At 39.2% G+C, this 19,566-nt stretch overlaps 2 protein-coding genes across 3 annotated transcripts; both read left to right on the top strand.

The window, feature by feature from the left end:
* The first annotated feature begins 884 nt into the window (after positions 1-884).
* Positions 885-11,085, top strand: LOC127813901 (putative transferase At4g12130, mitochondrial). Its single transcript, XM_052355021.1, has 5 exons — positions 885-1,631; positions 8,527-8,780; positions 8,918-9,019; positions 10,431-10,589; positions 10,665-11,085. The coding sequence occupies exons 1-5, from the start codon at positions 1,165-1,167 to the stop codon at positions 10,907-10,909; spliced, it is 1,227 nt and encodes a 408-aa protein (XP_052210981.1). The 5' UTR covers positions 885-1,164; the 3' UTR covers positions 10,910-11,085.
* Positions 11,086-11,763: 678 nt separating this feature from the next.
* Positions 11,764-16,290, top strand: LOC127814000 (40S ribosomal protein S13-like). Of its 2 annotated transcripts, XR_008026256.1 has the most exons (6): positions 11,764-11,929; positions 12,041-12,113; positions 12,202-12,340; positions 12,429-12,615; positions 15,825-15,976; positions 16,086-16,290. XR_008026256.1 is itself a non-coding variant. In XM_052355205.1 (5 exons), the coding sequence occupies exons 1-5, from the start codon at positions 11,907-11,909 to the stop codon at positions 15,856-15,858; spliced, it is 456 nt and encodes a 151-aa protein (XP_052211165.1). In that variant the 5' UTR covers positions 11,764-11,906; the 3' UTR covers positions 15,859-16,290. The 2 variants fall into 2 exon arrangements, 1 of the variants encoding a protein (XP_052211165.1); XM_052355205.1 differs by having other exon boundaries at positions 15,825-16,290.
* The last annotated feature ends 3,276 nt before the right edge of the window (positions 16,291-19,566 follow it).

Below are 19,566 nucleotides of genomic sequence, written 5' to 3'. Positions count from 1 at the left end.
TAATACTTGGTCGTGAAAACTTTAGAAAGTAGTTCAAATTGAGCATGAAATAATCAATATATCTTTACATTACTAAATCAATACAAGGGTATATTAAACATTCCACATTAATTTAAAGTTTCAAACTAAATTTCTAGATAAGTCATGCTTTATAAGGAGTAAAATATTTTTATGTACTTTCTTTCAATCCACAGTTTACCAAACAAAATATATGTGTGTATATATATATATATCACATCAAAATAGGCCAAACTTTAATTTTAGTTCTTAGTTCTTAATTATGACTTAAGAAATTTATGGGTAAATTACACTTTCGTTCTTAAAGAATGTTAAAATTGTATAAGTCGTCTTTAATTCCTCCATTCCATGATTCATTTTTTTTTTTCTTTGTCGCAAGTTAAAAAAGTTAATTTGGGTCACATTGACTTTGCTAAAATCAAACGCATAAAAGTAGACTTATTTTCATTTTTAACATCATCATGGAATAAACATAAAATGAAAATTTAAATAGAAAACATATTTTTTAATATTACAAAATAATTCAAAATATTCTAAAATTATGAAAATAACATAAAAAATATATTTTTTTGTATTACTTAATATTTCAAAATAAAAATTATTTTAAAAATATCATCTCGATATTTTGATGCATTTGAGGCAAACACCCTAGCTGCCCCAATGCACTTTAGTTGAGGTGCATTGACAGCTGCAAATACACTGTTTTGATATTTTAAAAGATGTGTAATTTTTATTAAATTAGAATTGTATTTTTATAAAATGTTTAAAAATAATATATTACTCAATTTTTAATATTTTATAATTATTTTATCATTTTGTTAAATTCATTCGTCAACCCTTGTCAGGCAGCACCTGCATGCCTTTTGTGAAACCTGGCTTTGCTCCTGTTCGACGCCTTTTCCACATCGCAGTCAAAGCCCAACCTTTGGTTCGTTCAGGAATTTCGTCGAACATTTACACTGCAGGTTCTGCTCAACTTAACGAGCCCCCAAACCCATAACACGTGGCAGAATCCCGGAATCCTCGAAGCAGACACGCGTCAACAACTCATCTCCCGCTTGTGCTCAACCATCGACACCATCTCTTCCTACCTGTCTGTCGCTCCCATTCACAGCTCCTTCAAACCCAATCCAAATTCACAGAGCCATGCACCGTTTCAAGCTCCCCCTCCAATTCCGCAAATCCAGTTCGCCCATTTCCTATCAGACAACCTCTAGAAAGTTCTCTACTCACCAAATCCAACTCGATAATGCCGGCCCGGTGGCTTCCCTCCTCAAGACCCGAGCCGTGGTCCGGTTCCGAGGCCCCGACACCGTGAAGTTCCTTCAGGGTCTGTTGACCAACGATGTAAGGAAGTTCAGCGAACCCTTGGGTGACAAGGCGCCCAGTTTTCCTACGCCTAACGTGCCTGCTATATCGGCTTCACCTGTATACGCCGCAATGTTGACGCCTCAGGGAAGGTTTCTGTATGATTTGTTCTTGTACAAGCCGCCTCCGTCTGATCAGAAGCTTGATCGAACTGGTTCTGGACCGGGTCCTGACTCGCAGGATCTGGAGCTCTATGCTGATGTTGATAGGTCTGTATTAGACGAGCTCTTGGAAACCATGAAAAAGTGAGTTCTTGTAATCCTTTGCATTTATTTGGGTTTTTTAATATAGACATCATGTACTGTTTGATTAACTCCATTGTGAAATTTGCTATTTGATCTTAGTTTTGTATTTTGTGGAGTAAAGTTTCACATTTTGATATATGTTGATGAGGATTGGTATGCTTATATAATGTGCATGTAGGAGAAGGAGAGTTGTTGTTTTGAATCCATTCTAGATGCTGGTAGTGCTATTTGTATGAAGAAAGCTGCCAAATTTCTCTGTGGATACTGGGAAACCAACTTCTTGCTATGAACTTAGGTTTTCTAGCTCATTCACATTGTTTTATAATTGCTTTATCATTTTATTTTCCCTGTTAATGCAAGAATTCTGCTTGGAGCTATGTGCAAGTCTGGAACTTTGATTGTTTACCATCTGAGTGAGAAGTTGGAAAGGAGTGGAAGTTGGAATTCCTTTGGTGTCTGACACCAGAGCAAGTTATAAATGATTCCTGGTTTCCTAGCATTCAATGGAGAAAAGAGTTCTCATGTTTCTTTAAGAATTGGGATATGCTTGGTTAATGACAATGAGCAATGCAATTCCGGGAAATTTTTGTTAGGGAGCTTTTCCTCTGTGCTCTCTGATTTTTGTTGACGAGTGATATGGATAGAATATTGATTTTGCGAGAGCAAGGAAGGAGAGATAGGGGGGGGGGGGGGGGACTCAACTTTCCAGTTATACCATCATAAGGTAATACTTCATTAGTATTTTCACAATCTATATAAAATATGATGGATTACAGTAAAGAGATTATTGAGTGCAGTTCTTTTGTTGCTGCATGATCTTTATATTTTCAATTTGGCCGCCGGGGGGGGGGGGGGGGGGGGGGCTCAGGGCATAGTAGTTAGTCCAAAAAGTGTATAGCATTACAGTGTGTTGTCACGGTGTGACAATAAGAATTACCTTGAATCAATGAGATTTAAGGACAGACGGTGTGAGAGTAGAGAGGAGGGAGAGAAAGAGAAGGAGAAGAAGACGAGAACAGAGAACTTGTAGAGGGAGAGTATTGGAGAAAAGTTCTATTCATTTCATGTCCTCTCCCACAAGGTTGGGAGAGCTAATATACTCGCTCGGGTGGGCTCAGATGCAGTGGATTACATCCTCCCAGCGGTTACAACCGATTCTTTTGTCCTTTTCCTAAACAGATTCTTTTGTCCTTTTCCTAAGGTGTCACACGTGGTTTGACATTCTAACCAACTACTAGCTGGAATTAAAATACAATACTAAAATAAAGAAGCCACAATGTAGCAGGGAATAACAATGCTAACAGTAAACATAAAAAGCAAAAATTTAAAAATGGCATATCTGTGACAACTTTCCCCTCTTAGTACATTTCTTGTCCTCAAAAAATGTTAAGGAGACTTGCAGCTCTTGGAAAACACTGCAGTAAGCTTGGCAGATACTCCTAGATGTTGTCGTGGGTGCCCTCTTACCCCTATTTTACCAAGACTTGGATGATGGGAGCCCCTTGGTTGTAAATCACCCTCCTGTCCATGATAGCTTCTGGTTCCTTTTGTTCGTCCTTCTCCTTAGGCAATATGGGTAAGGCTGGATCGATTTGCTCGGTCTTGGTGGATCTCTTTAGGAGAGATACATGAAAAACTGGATGTATGTTAGTCCTCTCAGGTAGCTAAAGCTTATAGGCCACCTTGCCTATTTTATCCGTTACGGTGAACAGACCAAAATGCTTAGGGCTTAATTTAGTGACTGGTCCCTGACTGATGGACTTCAAGTGCTGTTACCTGAGGCGCAAATATACTTGTTCACCCACCTTAAATGCCTTGTCGCTTCTCTTTCTATTCGTGAATTGTTTCATCCTATTTCTAGCACAGGCCAACTCTTGTTTCAATTGTTGCAAGACTACCCTCCTTTGCTGAAGATATTCATCCATCGACAGTTCTGTAAACTTCCCTCCTATAGTTGGTAGCAGTGGGGGTTTAAACCCATACAATGCTTCAAACGGAGACATCTTTTAAGGCCGTGTGGTATGTGGAATTGTACCACCATTGGGCTAAGACCAGCCACCTGTGCCAGTGCTTGGGCTGCATGATACACATCCACCTTAGGTAGGTTTCCAGCACTTGATTAACTCATTCTGTCTGTCCATCCATTTGTGGATGGTAGGCTGTTGATATTTTGAGCTGAATTCCCATAGATCCCATTAGCTCCTGCTAGAAGTGGCTTGTAAACACCTTGTCACGATTTGAAACAATTGTCCCCGACACTCCATACTGGGACACAACCCTGTTTATAAACACCCAGGCCACCTCCTTGGTTGTGTAAAGGTGAGCTAACCCGATAAACTGAGCAAATTTGGTAAACCTGTCTACCACCACCATGACACTATCTTTTCCTTCCGACTTAGGCATTCCTTTGACAAAATCTATAGCCACACTAGTCCAAGCTCTGTCCGATATAGACAGGGGTTGTAAGAGACCAGGGTAGGACACATTCTCCAGCTTGCACCTCTTGCATATGTCACATGCCAGCACAAACTTCTTGACATCCCTTCTCAAGTTGGGCCAATAAAATATCTGCTTAATCTTAAGGTAGGTGTTTTGAAAACCGGAGTGTCCACCCACTAGTGACTCATGTAGAGTTTGTAATATTTTCTGTTTGAGGTTTCTTCCATCCCCAATTACAATCCTCCCTTTATACCTTAACATCCCTTCTGTTAAGGTGTAGCTGTTAGCCCTACCAGGGACCACCACAAATTCTTCTAATATCTTTCTCATCTGCTCATCATTAGTATAACTGTCAACGACCTCTTGGCACCATTCCGGTACTACGACAGTAATTGCTGAAGTACTACCCTCTTCTTGGCGCATTGATAGTGCATCGGCCACCACATTTTCTTTGCCCTTCCTATACTGTATCGAATAATCGAGCCCCATCAATTTGGCCATTCCCCTTTTTTACAGTTGAGTATGTAGTTTTTGTTGTAATAGAAACTTGAGACTCTCATGATCTGTTTTAATGATGAATCTCCCCCCCTCTAGATAGTGCCGCCATTTCTCTACAGCCATCAACACCGCTAAGAACTCCTTTTTGTAGATACTTAATCTCAAGTGTCTTGCACTTAGGACCTGGCTCAGAAATGCTAGTGGCCTACCCCTATGCCGACCCCACAAGCATCAGTTTCCCATGTAAAGGGTTCATTGAAATCTGGTAATCCTAGAGTTGGAACTGCCCCCATTGCTTCCTTATGCTTTTGGAAAGCTTCTTCGACCTCTTCTCCCAACTTGAAATTACCCTTCTTCAAGAGTTCTGTTAGTGGCCAACTTAGCACTCCATATCCTTTTACAAACCTCCTGTAATAGCCGGTTAAACCGAGGAATCCTCTTAGTGCCTTCAATGTTGCAGGTTTAGGCCAATTGAGCATAGCTTCTATCTTCTTTGGATCTGTTTTAATCCCATCTTCGAATATTAAATGACCCAAATATTCCACCTGCCCTTGGCCAAAGGAACACTTAGACCTCTTGATGAAAAGCTAATTGGAACGGAGGACCTCTAGGGTGGTTCTCATGTGTTTTAAATGCTGGTCCAGGGTGGGGCTATATACAAGAATGTCATCAAAGAACACTAGTATAAATTTTCTCAAATAAGATTCGAATATTTGGTTCATGAGAGACTAAAAAGTGGCTAGGGTGTTGGTGAGCCCAAAGGGCATCACTAAGAACTCGAAGTGTCCATGATGGGTTCTAAATGTGGTTTTATGGGCATCTTTAGGCTTCATTTTGATCTGATGGTAGCCGGATCGAAGGTCTAACTTGGAAAAAATGGTTGCATTGTGCAATTCATCCATTAGATCCTCTACTAGGGTATAGAGAATTTGTCTTTTATGGTTATGGCGTTTAATTGGCGGTAGTCCACACAAAAACGCTAGGATCCATCCCCCTTTTTTTTGACTAAGAGCGCTGGTGAAGCGAATGGGCTATGGCTGGGTCTTATGAAGGATTGGTTTAGCATTTCTTTCACCATTTTTTCGATTTTTGATTTCTGGGTTGGCGAATATCTGTAGGCCCTGATGTTTATGAGTTTGGAATTAGGCTTAAGGTTGATGGAATGGTCCAAGTGACGGGTGGGTGGTAAGGTGTTAGGCTCAACAAAGAGGTCCCCAAATTCTAATAGTAGTTCATCAATAAGGTGTTGAGAGTGTACCTGGCCAATCTTCCCTTGAGGACTGCTGGTTAACAGGCTCAGTTTGCCAATCGCTAGCTTCTCCCATCCCTCTTCCACAGCTACAATTGAAAATAAGTGAGTTAGCTTGCTCCAATTGTTCCTGAAGGCTTTATGCAACCTCTTTCCGATTATCATCTTACATGTTCCAGTCTCCCTTCCTCCTTTTAATGTCATCCTTTTCCCTCATTTATCAAAGGAGACCTCCGTCCGATTGAAATCGAAACTTATGGGACTCACCCTTTTCATCCAATCAATCCCAAACACCACGTCACAGTTGCCCAATTGCAACAACCTAAGATCCGCTTCATACCCCTCTCCTTGCATCTCCCACTTAAACCCATAACAAGTTGAATTGCTCAATACCTTGCGCCCATTAGCTACTGTCACACTCAGGGGTTGAGTGTTCGAGAGCGGGCACTTCAACTTTTTGGCAGTGTCCTCATTAAGGAAGCTATGGGTGCTTCTGCTGTCATTAAAATCAGCAAATTCTTATCCTTTACTTCCCCTTCTACCTTAATTATCTTATTGTCGGTCACCCTCTTCAATTCATGGAACGATATCTCCCCATTGTTCTCATTCCTGGACTCCTTATACTCTTCAATTTCATCTCCTTCTTCTTCTCCTACTACTCCTGAACTACCCCATTGTTCTCATTCCTGGACTCCTCATACTCTTCAATTTCATCTCCTCCTTCTTCTCCTATTACTCCTGAACTACCCTCTAAAAGGACAAGTTGACGCCTACATTGATGCCCCGGGAAATACTTATTCCCGCATCTGAAACACAACTCGAGTTGTCTCCTCTGGTCATTGTTCCTACCACCTGACTGGGGCATCGCCTGTGGCCTTACTCCAGTATTGCCTCCTATCCACTCACGGCTTACTCCTCTCCCGTCTTGGTGGGAAGCCCCTACTATCATGGCTTTAGTTTGTTGCCTCTGTTTTTTCATCAATGCCTCCACCACCATCTTTTGTAGCCTTGCACTCTCCACTGCTTGTTCCACCGTTCTAGGCTGGATCATTTTAACCATTGGCCTTAGATCATCATTGAGGTCACTCAAGAAGCTGGACATGAAATAGGCTTCAGACAGGTGTGGGTCTTAGCTGCTCATGAGAGACCTAAGCTCCTCAAATATTTTCAAGTAGGTTTTCAGCTCTCCTACTTGCCTGAGTTTGTTAAATTCTTCAATAATGTCGGTCATACTTCTTTTCCCGAACCTTTCACACAGTTTCTCAATGAATTCTCCCCACGTAGGTTGACCCCTCACACTGGTCCAACCCTGGTACCAAGCATCCACTACATCATCGAATTAGGTAGTCGCTAAGGCAACTCTTCTACCTTCTGGTATGTCATATCATTCAAACATCCTCTCACACTTCCTCATCCACCAACGAGGGTTGTCTCCTTCAAAAACAGGTATCTTCCATCCGGGGCATGGGAAACTCCGGTTGTTGGCGATGTCCTTGTTCTCCACGATCTCTATGTTGCATTGCCCCCATCTCGTCATCCTGTCCACTCCCCATATCTGGGATTGCAGGCATGAGATTGCCTCTATTATTTTGCAAGAGAGGCTCTGTTCTATCTCTAGGGGGAAATTTTGGGGCCATACTAATTGGATTTTGACGTGTAAAAATCAACATAAACTGTTCAAGTTGGGTGCCCAGTTCTTCCTTCATTTGTGCCATCTCTTCTCGCATCTGGGCTAGCGTCCCGTCCAACCTTCTTTCTAGCCCACTTATGGATCCTTCGACCCTATGGTCCAGTGCCATGATCGTGTCGTGGTTACGCCTAGTCCCTGACTCCAATTGATCGACTTGTTTCTGGAATTCAGACGTGGAGGAGCTAACTAGCTGCAGCTGGGACTCCCATGTTTTTCATACAGGTTCCTTCCGCCATGAGTTAACAGCAGTTTGACCGGAACTGAGCTCTGATACCAAATTGTCATGGTGTGACAATAAGAATTACCTTGAATAAGTGAGATTCAAGGACAGATGGTGTGAGAGCAGAGAGGAGGGAGAGAAAGAGAGAAAGAGAGGGATAAGAAGACGAGAACAAAGAGCTTGTAGAGGGAGAGTATTGGAGAAAAGTTCTATTCATTTCATGTCCTCTCCCACAAGGTTGGGAGAGCTAATATACACGCTCGGGTGGGCTCAGATGCAGTGGATCACATCCTCCCAGCAGTTATAACCAATTCCCTTGTCCTTTTCCTAAGACCTCACACGTGGCCTGACATTCTAACTGATTGCTAGCTGGAATTGAAATACAATACTAAAATAAAGAAGCCACAATGTAGCAGGGAATAACAATGCTAACAGTAAACATAAAAAGCAAAAATTTAAAAGTGGCATATCCGTGACATGTGTTTTGAAAAAGACTCAATAGTTAAAACCTTAAAAAGGGATGGAACATTGTTTTTATTCATAGGTGACTGCAAGAGGTAAGATGTACTGCAAAAATTACGGGCAAGGTTTCTTTTTTTTCCTCTTGTCCCTTTTCTTGTCATAATGCATTCATGATCAGTATAAGTAACATGATCTAAACCGGAATGGCAGCCGGAGGCAAAAGCAAGTTGCATAGGCATTTTTGATTTCGATGTTTTACTTTCAGGCTTATAGTGTTACTATTGATGCATATAAAAGTCATAATGGATTTACTGTTTCCATTCATCTTCTGTTGCAGATACCGATTGAGGTCCAAGGTTGATATTGAAAATGTGGCAGAAGATTTCTGTTGTTGGCAACGTTATGGTGGGAACCTGGCTGAGAAGTCCTCTTCAACAGACGAACCTGAAGCTTCTTCTGTTGGCTGGGGCAGTGCTGTCGATCAACTTGGTGCATCATCTTCACAAGGAAATGGATTAGGATGGCAGTGGCATAAGGACCCAAGATTGAACTGCCTTGGATTCAGGGGGATCTTTCCATCTGCTACAACACGTAGGTTTGGGTAGCCTCAATTATATGGTCTGGAAGTGTCAATATCAGCACATAGCATAAAAGTTTGTGAGCAACTTGTGAATTTCCTTGAAAAGACTAACTTGATTAAGCACAAGGATGTTCTATTTCTGCTGCAGCACCACCTTTGATAGAGGCTGACAAGGAAACTGATGAAAACAACTATCTACAATGGAGAGTTGAAAAAGGGGTTGCAGAAGGCTCAACTGAAATTCCAAAAGGTGCATCTTCCTCACCAAATTTTAATTACCATCAGAAACAAGAAATGCAACTTTTACTTGATAATTTAAGGGTGTTCAACATAACCAGTGCTCTGGTTGTCTCCATTGAGACATTTAAAAGCACAAAACTTAGTTATTGCTGTTGTCACTTTTTGAATTTTGGTTTACTTGGGAAATTGGCGTCCTTTTCGGAAGCAGAGACCGGTTTGTATATTCATCTTTTCTCTGTTAGTTCCCCATGATGAATAGTAGAGCATTTGAAGGGATGAAGTATTCTATTTTTTTTTTTGTCAAGGGCTCTAATTCTCTTGTTTTTCTGGTTGGATTAATTTTTCTGTATTTTTAATTTGTGGACTTTGTTTTGCTCATGTTTTAAATGAGCTATTTTAGCTTTAGGCTCCTTTTTGTTTGTTTCTATTTGGTTAGCTTGTGAATTTGCTCAATTTGCCTCTTTATGGCATCTCTTTTTGATATATATCTATATGTATGATGGGGTAAAGTGCCAAATAAACCACTGGACTTTGGCCTTGAGGCCAAATTAGCACTATACTTTAAAAAGGTCTAATTAAGTCATTGTACTTTAATATCTAAGCCAAATTGGCCACTGTATTTTAAAAAGACAAAACTGCAACTGTGGGGGGTTTTTTGAAACTGAATTTGGGGTTTGATTTGGCGTTTGCGACTATATGGAGTTATTTTGATTAGGGATAGAATTAATGTTGATAGAATTAAAACGTTATTAGATGGCATTAAGAAAGCATCTACGATAATAGCTAATGAGGTCTCGGTCTGAAAGTATAGTGGCTTATTTGGCACTTTTTAAAGTATAATGGTCAAATTAGCCCCAAGTCTAAAAGTATAGTAGTTTATTTGGCCTTTCTTAAAGTACAGTGGCCGATTTGAAGCTGCCCATATCTGAAGCTGCCCATATCCGCTTTCTTGAAGCTGCCCATATCTGCTTTCTTAAAGAGGATTGGCAGCATTCTGCTTTCTTGAAGCTGCCCATATCTGAAGTTGGATCATGGTTTTTTCTTTCCAAATAATGCCCTGTAGTTGTACTAAACGGTGCATAAATTTGATTGCATAAGGATCCATTATTGACATGCAGTCATATAAAATCCAACCATGTGCAGAAAGAAGCAGAAATTATTTTTAACTTTTCTCAACATTGTGTTGAATCCATCCAGAAATTTATTTTTGTTTTTCTCTGCATGGTTTTGTATCTATCCATTTGTGTGTAGTAACTTCATTGGATATGTTTACTTGATGCTCTTGTTTCTCCTAAAATATGCTTATAGAATAAGACCACAGAGTCTATAAAGATGATTCCTTGTTGCCACAGTCGGTTAGCTTTGAATTCGGTTCGAGGCTTTCTTAACTTCTGATATGCATTTGTTATTGCTATTCTTAGGCGAGGCAATGCCACTTGAATACAATCTTGCGGGTCTTAATGCTATAAACTTCGATAAAGGTTGCTATGTGGGCCAAGAACTCGTTGCTCGGACACATCATCGGGGCGTCATTCGAAAACGTTTGCTTCCGCTGAAGTTTGTTGATGATGAGGGGAAAGGTAAACATTAACGTGGCTTCTCTTACGACTTCTAGTATTCTGATTTGTTTTATGCACTCCATTCTTGTATTCCAGAAGTAGAACATAAAGTTGCTCCCAAGTCCGAAGTAATTGATACTGCATCTGGCAAGAAGGCTGGGACTGTGACTACTGCCCTCGGATGTCGTGGTCTGGGTCTCTTAAGGCTGGAAGAAGCTTTTAAAGGATTGGGCACCTTGTCTATACAAGGACAGGAAGATGTGAAGGTTCAGGCCATTAGACCAGAATGGTGGCCTTCCGAGTGGTTTACGGAGCGTCAAGAGCAAAGTGTAGCTGCTTAGAGTAATTTTTCACTTGGTTGTCCGTTGTTGTGCCTTCAATAAAGTTAAAGAAAATGTTATAGCGACTCCTGCATCGTGTTTGAACGGTATGAAATAAGCAATTCTGAGATCATCTTATAAGTTGTATAATCTAATTGCTGCTTTGAAATGTATGATTGGTCTTGAAATTCGTTATATCTGATTATCAGTAAAAGCTGCTTCGCGGTTGACGGTTATTTCGTTTGCTGATGCAAGCCACAAGAGCACTGATAGTAGCCAACAGGGGATTGATGTTTGATAATCTCCAATTCTCCACGATTGTTTTGAATGCCATTCGCAGCTTGTTAATTGTGGCGTCTCCTGATTGTGGGGGTTCATTTCACTATTGTTATGCTTTTATTGGGTTCTAATGAATGGCATTTTGCTCCCATTGTACGCTGATTTAGCGAGTGTAAAACCCACAACATTCGGAGTTGCCCAATGAAGTAAAGGGGGGAAAAATTTCAGGATAAAGATTGTTGGTCTGACTCGAATCAGCATTATAGTCTAAGATATAAGTTCTTCTCTTGGCACATGCACACTCAGCATTATATAGTGTTCTAAATCATAATCTTTTATTTTGTTCACCAACATGTATAACAGTATATTTCACTTTAGCATCGTCAACCAGACTATTTCTGGAAGTTAAAAATTGAAAACCACAGTTAAAACACAAAAATTTAAAATTGTCTCATAATCTATTAGCAATTCATATATTTTAATAACGAATCGGGCTTTGGATGGAGTCGTCAACCTCGTGTGAGAACGAGATCCAAAGTAGGCTTCCATGACACTGTCGATCGCGGCAAACGACGTCGCATCAAGCTTGCTTCACTTCCCTTGTCTCCACAAATCCCCAGAGTCACACTCTTTTATAGGGTTTCCAGTCGTTGCAGTATACGAGCTTCTGCACTGCCGCTGCATCGGATCCCCAAAGCCAAATAGCGAGCCGGCAATTGTCTCGTCGCCATAGCAAAACATGGGTCGCATGCATAGTCGCGGGTTCGACTTCTCTTTCATCCTTCCTAAAACCCTTTTATTTCGCTTTCACATTTCGTCTTATGTTCCAACAATCTCCCTTCATGAATCCGTTTGTTTTGGTCTTCTTTACAGCAAGGGGATATCTGCCTCTGCATTGCCCTACAAGCGAACTCCGCTCAGCTGGCTCAAGATTTCTTCTCAGGACGTAAGAAATTGACGAAACTCTCCGTAATTTGCATGCATGCGCGTTTTCTTTCTATTAAGGGACGGATTTAGGTTTTTGAACGCTGCAGGTTGAAGAAAACATCGGCAAGTTTGCGAAGAAGGGCTTGACCCCGTCGCAGATCGGCGTCATTCTTCGTGACTCTCATGGCATCCCTCAGGTCAAGAGCGTCACTGGAAGCAAAATCTTGCGCATTCTCAAGGCTCACGGTATGAATAAACACGCGTTCGTATATATGCGTTGTTTTGATCTTTGGTTATTGGTTTTGGTTTTGGTTTTACAAATGTGTTTTCTTAGGGCTTGCCCCTGAGATTCCCGAGGATCTGTACCATTTGATTAAGAAGGCGGTTGCGATCCGGAAGCATCTGGAGAGGAGCAGGAAGGATAAGGACTCTAAGTTCAGGTTGATTCTCGTGGAGAGCAGAATTCATCGGCTGGCTCGCTACTACAAGCGGACTAAGAAGCTTCCACCCGTTTGGAAATAGTGAGTTCCACTCTGTTTTCCCCTAACAATTCAGTCTCGTTTTACGTTACTGATTAATTATTGATATTTTGACCATTGTCGTATCGAAGGATTGGCTGTAAACTATTGGTGGTAGATATTTATATTTTGTTGTTAAATTACGGTTATTTCAAGCTCAACTGTCAACTCTCATTATGATCATAGATAAAAATGGTTAACGAGTTAGAATTGTGTAGCACTTAGTAGGATTAAAGCTTCGTGTGTTGTTTTTCTGTTCAGCTTTCCAGCATTTGGAATTAATCACCATCCTCTGATAAGTTTTATCCAACATATGCTGATTCAGATAACTTACAGAATGTGCCTCATTGTGATGTGGAATATGAGAGGTGAAAGTTTCATATGAACCTGGTTTCTGCTAACAATTTTGGCAGTTTGAACTGCCGTGATTTATTTTGTATTTTTTTTTTTTCGTGACATATTACCCCAAAATAAGAATAAGAGGATCAAGCATTTCTTCCCATTCAGTTTGGACAAATTTTCATTGATTGTGTATTTCATTATTATTCTATAATTCAGATAAGGATTCAAACTTTTAATCTCTCCAGAGTAGAGTAGATAAAGATCATGATTATTTTTATATTTAATGTTTTTCTTAAAATATTTATTTTCACTACTTTTTGTTAAAGGATAATTTTAGTTTCACTAAATTGGTAAAACATAGCCTTAGGTCGTTGCATTTCACACGTGTTGACACTTAGACCCCTAGTTTCAACTGCGATGATTGGGTTTTAAATTTAGGTGCATAATAGATTTGGATTAAAGAATAAATTACATTGTATCGTGTAAGCTTGCTGTAACATATTAGAGGATTTTGAAAAATAGTTTGTGTTGTAGTAAATTTCATATTGTTTTTTCTGTTTTACCATGTTCGAGAATACCATTCTGTATCTATTATGTAATTTAGATTACTACATGTAGAAATAATTTGTGAAACTAAGATAACAATTAAAGTTATTTGCTAATGGCGCTTTATTTGGTGGAATGGGTAAAATTATGATTGTTTGCCTCTGACTGTCTAAACCATATTTCTCAATTTAGCACTATGGTCTGTTGTCTATAGCTTTTATCTCTTGATGCATACTTACCTTAACAATAGTTGTTCAAAAGGAGAAAAGAAATGAAAACTGATTTTTAACTTTGCCTATTTTAATAATGTATGAACCTTATTTAGTTGAAATATTAACAACAAAGATAAAAATAAAAAGAAAAAGAAAAGTGGTAGTATTTGTTAATATCTGTTTATAGAGAAACCCACACTGCATAGTTGTCAGAGGCATGAGGCACACAGAGGTGTAGCTCTGTGTGCCTCATCACCTCTGAGGCGCAGCACCATGCTTTGGTAGGTTTGTGGGGTAGTGGTGTGGGAGTCAGGTGACTATAATCTAAGAAGTTCAATAAAACTGATTAGTCACTATAGGGAATGCTAATACTACAAAATAATGACTGTTGTTGAAGAATCAATAATAATGTTGGGGCATTTAGTGAGGGAGATAAGAGAAGGCAAAGGCAAAGGTAACTGTAGGATGAAATAGGCAGAGAATATGTATTAGGTTCCTTAGCATTTTATATATCTTCTTATTCATAGCAGGATGCAGCTTCTCTTTATATAGGTAAAGGAGAAGTGTGGCACACATGGGTGCAGGTCTGAGTTGTTGTTTGAGGGGTACATGTGCCTTTGCAGGTCTGGTTTTCTGTCCTAATGGAATATGGAAGATTCTGATAGATAGAGTAGCATATTCTTTTTTGGATAAGGCTATGCTGGAAGGGACCATAATCTCCCTGTACATGAAATTGGCATTATTACAGGGGCCAAATTTTTAGGAAAAAAAAAAAAAAGAGTATGTTTTGTTCTTTAATGTAGGTTCTTTTGTTCTATCCACACAAGGGATGAGGCATCTAAGTGATACCTCTAGGCTTGGCCTTTAGCCGACAAGTCTTAGGCAAACTCGCATTCGGCTGCCAGGAAAACATGGTGAGTGCAGCACTCAGCTGCTAACTCAACCTTGAGAATTCTTCTCTAAGCCGCGAGAAGTCTTCTTGCAAATTTCTCTCAATCATCGATACATCTGCTTGGATACGACTAACTTCCTCTTGAGTGTGGTGGATTCCCACTTCTACCGTCTCTAACCTCTCGTCTACTTGCTCGTGATTCTGCTGGAGGCCCAGCTCCAGAGCATCCTACTTCGCCTCCAGTTGTTTCATTTGGGTGCCTTCTGCCATCCTACTTCTTTCGTCGGAACCACCCGGTCACTCCTTCGATGGATCTGTGATAGCACCAATTAATCCCTGTGCTTATTATTGTTAACTTGTTTTAGGAATTCCTTCATCAACTGTATTCCACATAAGCCTTTAGATGTGTGATCATCAGTATTTGCTAGTCATTGTAATCGATTTTTCCATCCAACATTGAACCAACCAAATAATATCGTATTGGTTGTCATGCACTAAGAACTAAGCTTTTATGCAAAACGAGAAACTTGAGTGAAGTTGGAGCAAGGATAATTAACTTACTTGAAGATGAATGAAACAGGGACCAAGACTTGCTCTGATGCCGATTGTAGGATTGAATCTCAAAATACCTACGTCAATAAACTGAGGAAGAAATTATTTTATTACTCAAAACTTTATTTGTTGTCACACTAATTTGTCACACTAAAAATCCCTATCTTCTAATGCATATTTATTCTAGGCACAAAAACATAATCTCACTATACTTATGCATCCTTATCTCTAGTTAATAATGATTGCAATCCTAAATCAACTAAATGCTGGATTAACTATTACGTAATTATCTCTAACTAAAAATAGATAATATCTTGGGTCCATGCTTGGTTTACCTGCCCACATTCATCAAATGTGAGGTAATATTGTTTAAACCCATCATTATTTTATCCCATTCTTAACTTTATTCCTTAACCATTTTATCTGGACACCAAAGGGGCCATTATTATTCAAGGAATGTCATAGTATAATTGCATAAACTTCCCTCTCTATCGCAATTAGTTCAAGCACCATCTGGCATGCTACCTATGTTTTGTTTTGTTTCTCCTTCCCCACCCTTAATGGGCTTGTTTGGTTTATTCTTTACTACCAAACTTGGACAGAGTATGTTGTTTGCTTGCTTTTTTAATATTCTTTCACATCTTTGACTATATTCATTTCTTATGCAGTGAGTCAACCACAGCAAGCACTCTGGTAGCATAGTGCATGCATTATTTCACATGAGAGGGCGTAGCACTGGCATACTGATTTTAAGGGAAGACCTTGCTGTGGCACTTGTACATTACAAAATCAATGGTTTTTGGGTGCTCCTGTAGTACAGGTGAGTGAAAGTTTGCCCTGGATGTATAGGGACTAGAAGGAAAAGACTCCTTTAATCATATTTTTGGATGCAATGGCTGTCATATGTCTTCAACTTTTATCTGCTGCAGTGGATGATCAATCGTGAAGCTTGGTTTTATGAGTTAGAAAAATTCAAATGGTTATCCGTACATGAAAATTTGTGGCGATTGCTTTGGCCACAAAGGGAGGATATGTTTAATCTGATAATGAACTGATCCTTGGAACGGTTGAAGTTCTATCTATTTATTTCCAATGCTTATCTTGGCGCTGAGAAGCTTAAGAGGGGTTTTCATCTAGGTGTTGAACCCACAAGTTTCAGCCACTACAGTCGAGGTTCCCACCATGCCAACAATTGGCCGCAGTCTGCCACAAGCGACTGCCACAGCCCGACACTTGCTGCAGTCTGGTGCGCAAGCCAAGCCAGCACCAGAAGTGCCCACCACAAGCCAGGCCTTAATGTCGCATGCAGGGCCGGCCGAGGCCATTTGTCTTGGTGCAGTCCGCATGACAAAGGCGCAGGCGCTAGTAGGGCACTCGAAGACAAGTCATCTGTGCCAGGCAGCATCATGCAGGGCCAGCAAGGCCCATGACAGGCGCACGACCATAGAAGCACGCCCATTGCTAGCCAACCCAGGCACCCATTGCCAGCAACTGCCCATAACTGCCAATAACTGCCAACGCCAATGGTTGCATATTTTCATTTCCAGCAGTCATGTACTTTTATTTATAAGTTGTATCTCTTTGAAGGGTCACGAACAACCACTATATAAAGAGTTGTCTGGTTCATTTGTAATCATCAAGTAAATAATACAAAGAGATCTTTATTTCTTAAATATTCTGATTTCCTCCTTTTATTCCGTAATAGCAAGACGTTAATCACCTTCCGAGGACTAAGGCATCCATCACTAGGCCATTTTCGTTTGTTTGTTTTTCTGGGCAATATAATTGATTAAAACAATACCATAAGACCAATATGATTATATTTTTTACAATTATAATTTTTGATTATTTCTGGAAGTTTTAACATAAATTGTTTTTTTGCCATTTATGTAATAGAAGATGGTAGGGAATAATTTTCTTATGCCTTACCAATTCGGCCATCAATGGGACCACAGGTACATGTAACTTGTTCGAGTTGTTGTCATCTAAGTTATATGAAAATGAGAAACGTTTTTGATATGAAATAAAAAAAAATAGTATATATTTTTTTTAAAAAAAGTAGAAAGCAGAAGTGCGGGGTAAAGTGTAAATTAAAAAAAATATATAATTTTTTTTGTAAATATAATTTTTAATATAAAAAATAAAAATTATAAAAAATAGTTCAAGTATACTACGAATAAACATAAACAATAACTATAAATTTCATAATACATTCAAATAAACATAAATATAAAATTCATAAAACATTCAAACAACTATTAACAATATTTTCAAAGTTCTATTATTATTATCATGATTTAGTAATTAAAAATAAATAATAAATTTTAAAAACAAGATCAAATATAATACAATTTATAAAAATTCATCCTATTTATCATTCATGTCTTTATAGACTCAATAACATCTTTACCAAATTGATGACGACACGAGCACCAAGAAATCGACGATGGCAGCGAGAGAGAAACTACCAATGATCGCGAGGGGACCAAGCTCGATCGACGGCGACATGAGCATTGAGCAGCAAGCAATTGACAGTGAATGCGAAAGGGAACGATCGTGATAGAGAACGATGATCGCGAGTCCGAGGCTCAATTGTTAGCGACACAAGCACCAAGTAGCAAAAAGCAATCAGGGGTGAGTGCGAGAGGGAATGACTACGAGATCGAGGCTCGATCAACGAGGACATGAGCATCGAGCAATAAGAAACAATTGATTGCGAGTGTGATAGGGAACAACAACGAGAGGGAACGACCGAAAGAGGGAACTACGATTGCTAGACTGAGGCTAGATCGACTACAGCACGAGCACTGAGCAAGCAAGAAGCAATCGATCTAGTGACAATGAGAGGGAACGATGACAACGAGAGGTTTCAGGCGAGGCAATCTTTGGGATTAGGGCTAAAAAACAAGCGGCGTGAAGAAAACTGAAGAAGAGAAGGATATATTAATATAGTTGCTAGTTAGAGATGGAAGCAATTCTATCTATAACCATAATTGGTTCATGAAAATGAGTTTCTGATAATTAAACATTTTGTAAATTGCAAAAACGAACAGCCCCGAAAAACTTTTTGGGCTGTCTTTGATGTTTCTGAAATGGGAAACATTTTGAAAATGTTGAAAGGACGTCTTCGAGCCGTTTTCATGTATCAGAGGCTATCACTACTCATAAATCTTCGAGTCAGATAATCTGAGTAGGAATAGTGTAACGACCCATTATTGGGTTTAGAATTTTAGAATGATATATTAACTTATTTTAGTTATTTTATATAAGTTGAGCAAATTTGATTCTTAATGTTGAAATAGATCTATGGGCTTGTATGTATGAGTTTAAATTAAATGGATGAGATAATGAGTTGGGCTTCAATTTATTTAAGGCAAGTGGGCTAAGAGTTGGGCTTGGGCCTTTAAGGAAATAGAAGATGGGCCATTTATTGGGCTTAAGCCCAATACAAAAAAAAAAAAATACAAAAAAAAAAAAATACAAAAAAAAAAAAAAAAAAAAAAAAACCATCTACGCATCATTATTTCCCAACCCCCATTTCTTTTTCTTCTTTCACCTTTTCTTTCACTTCTTCTTTATTTTTTTCACTCCCTCTTTTACTTCTCCTTTCTTCTTTCACTCCTCCTTTTACTTCTTCTTTTTCCTTTACTCCTACTTTCTTCTTTCACTTCTTCTTTTACACCTTCTTTTTCTTCATCTTTATTTCCTTTTCTTCTTCTCCCTCCCGACTTCTTCTTCTTCTTCTTCTTCTTCTTCTTATTCTATTCTTCTTCTTCTTCTCCTTCCTCTTCTTCTTCCTCATCTGATACGCATTCTTTTTTTCTCCTCTACTGCTTCTATTCTGTTAAATTTTCTGTGGCAATTGGAGCTTCTGTGCGGGTGCTTCATCTTGATTTATTCATCCTCAGGCAAGTATCCCTTCTTCTTCTTCTTTTATTTTTCTCCCCTTCCATGTATAGCATTTCTATTAATTTTTTTTATTATCTACATAGTATAAAAATTCCTAAATATTGTGAGTCTATTTGATGTCTCAAAAGGGGTTTGATTCACCCCAATATTTTTCTGTGAATGGCATTTTTCGCCTCCATTATGATGGGAGTTTGTTCACCTTCATTGCTCATTGTAGTATATTTATTGGTATATCTTATATGTGAATGATGTCTGGATAATTAATGTCTATACCCGAATGTCCCATGAAATTGTGGAAAAATATCAAGTTAATGTGTGAAAAATTCGGATGCTATAGTACCATACAGTACCTATACAGTATCTCGATACAGTACCTATACAGTATCTCAATACAGTATCTCGATACAGTACCATACAGTACCTATACAGTATCTCGATACAATACCATATAGTATCTCGCTATAGTATAATACCGTATTCGTACAGTATACATACAGTATC

The sequence above is a fragment of the Diospyros lotus genome, chromosome 12 (assembly GCF_014633365.1).
Source record: "Diospyros lotus cultivar Yz01 chromosome 12, ASM1463336v1, whole genome shotgun sequence".
NCBI classification, from domain to species: Eukaryota; Viridiplantae; Streptophyta; class Magnoliopsida; order Ericales; family Ebenaceae; genus Diospyros; species Diospyros lotus.
This window is presented reverse-complemented; position numbering and strand designations above follow the sequence as displayed.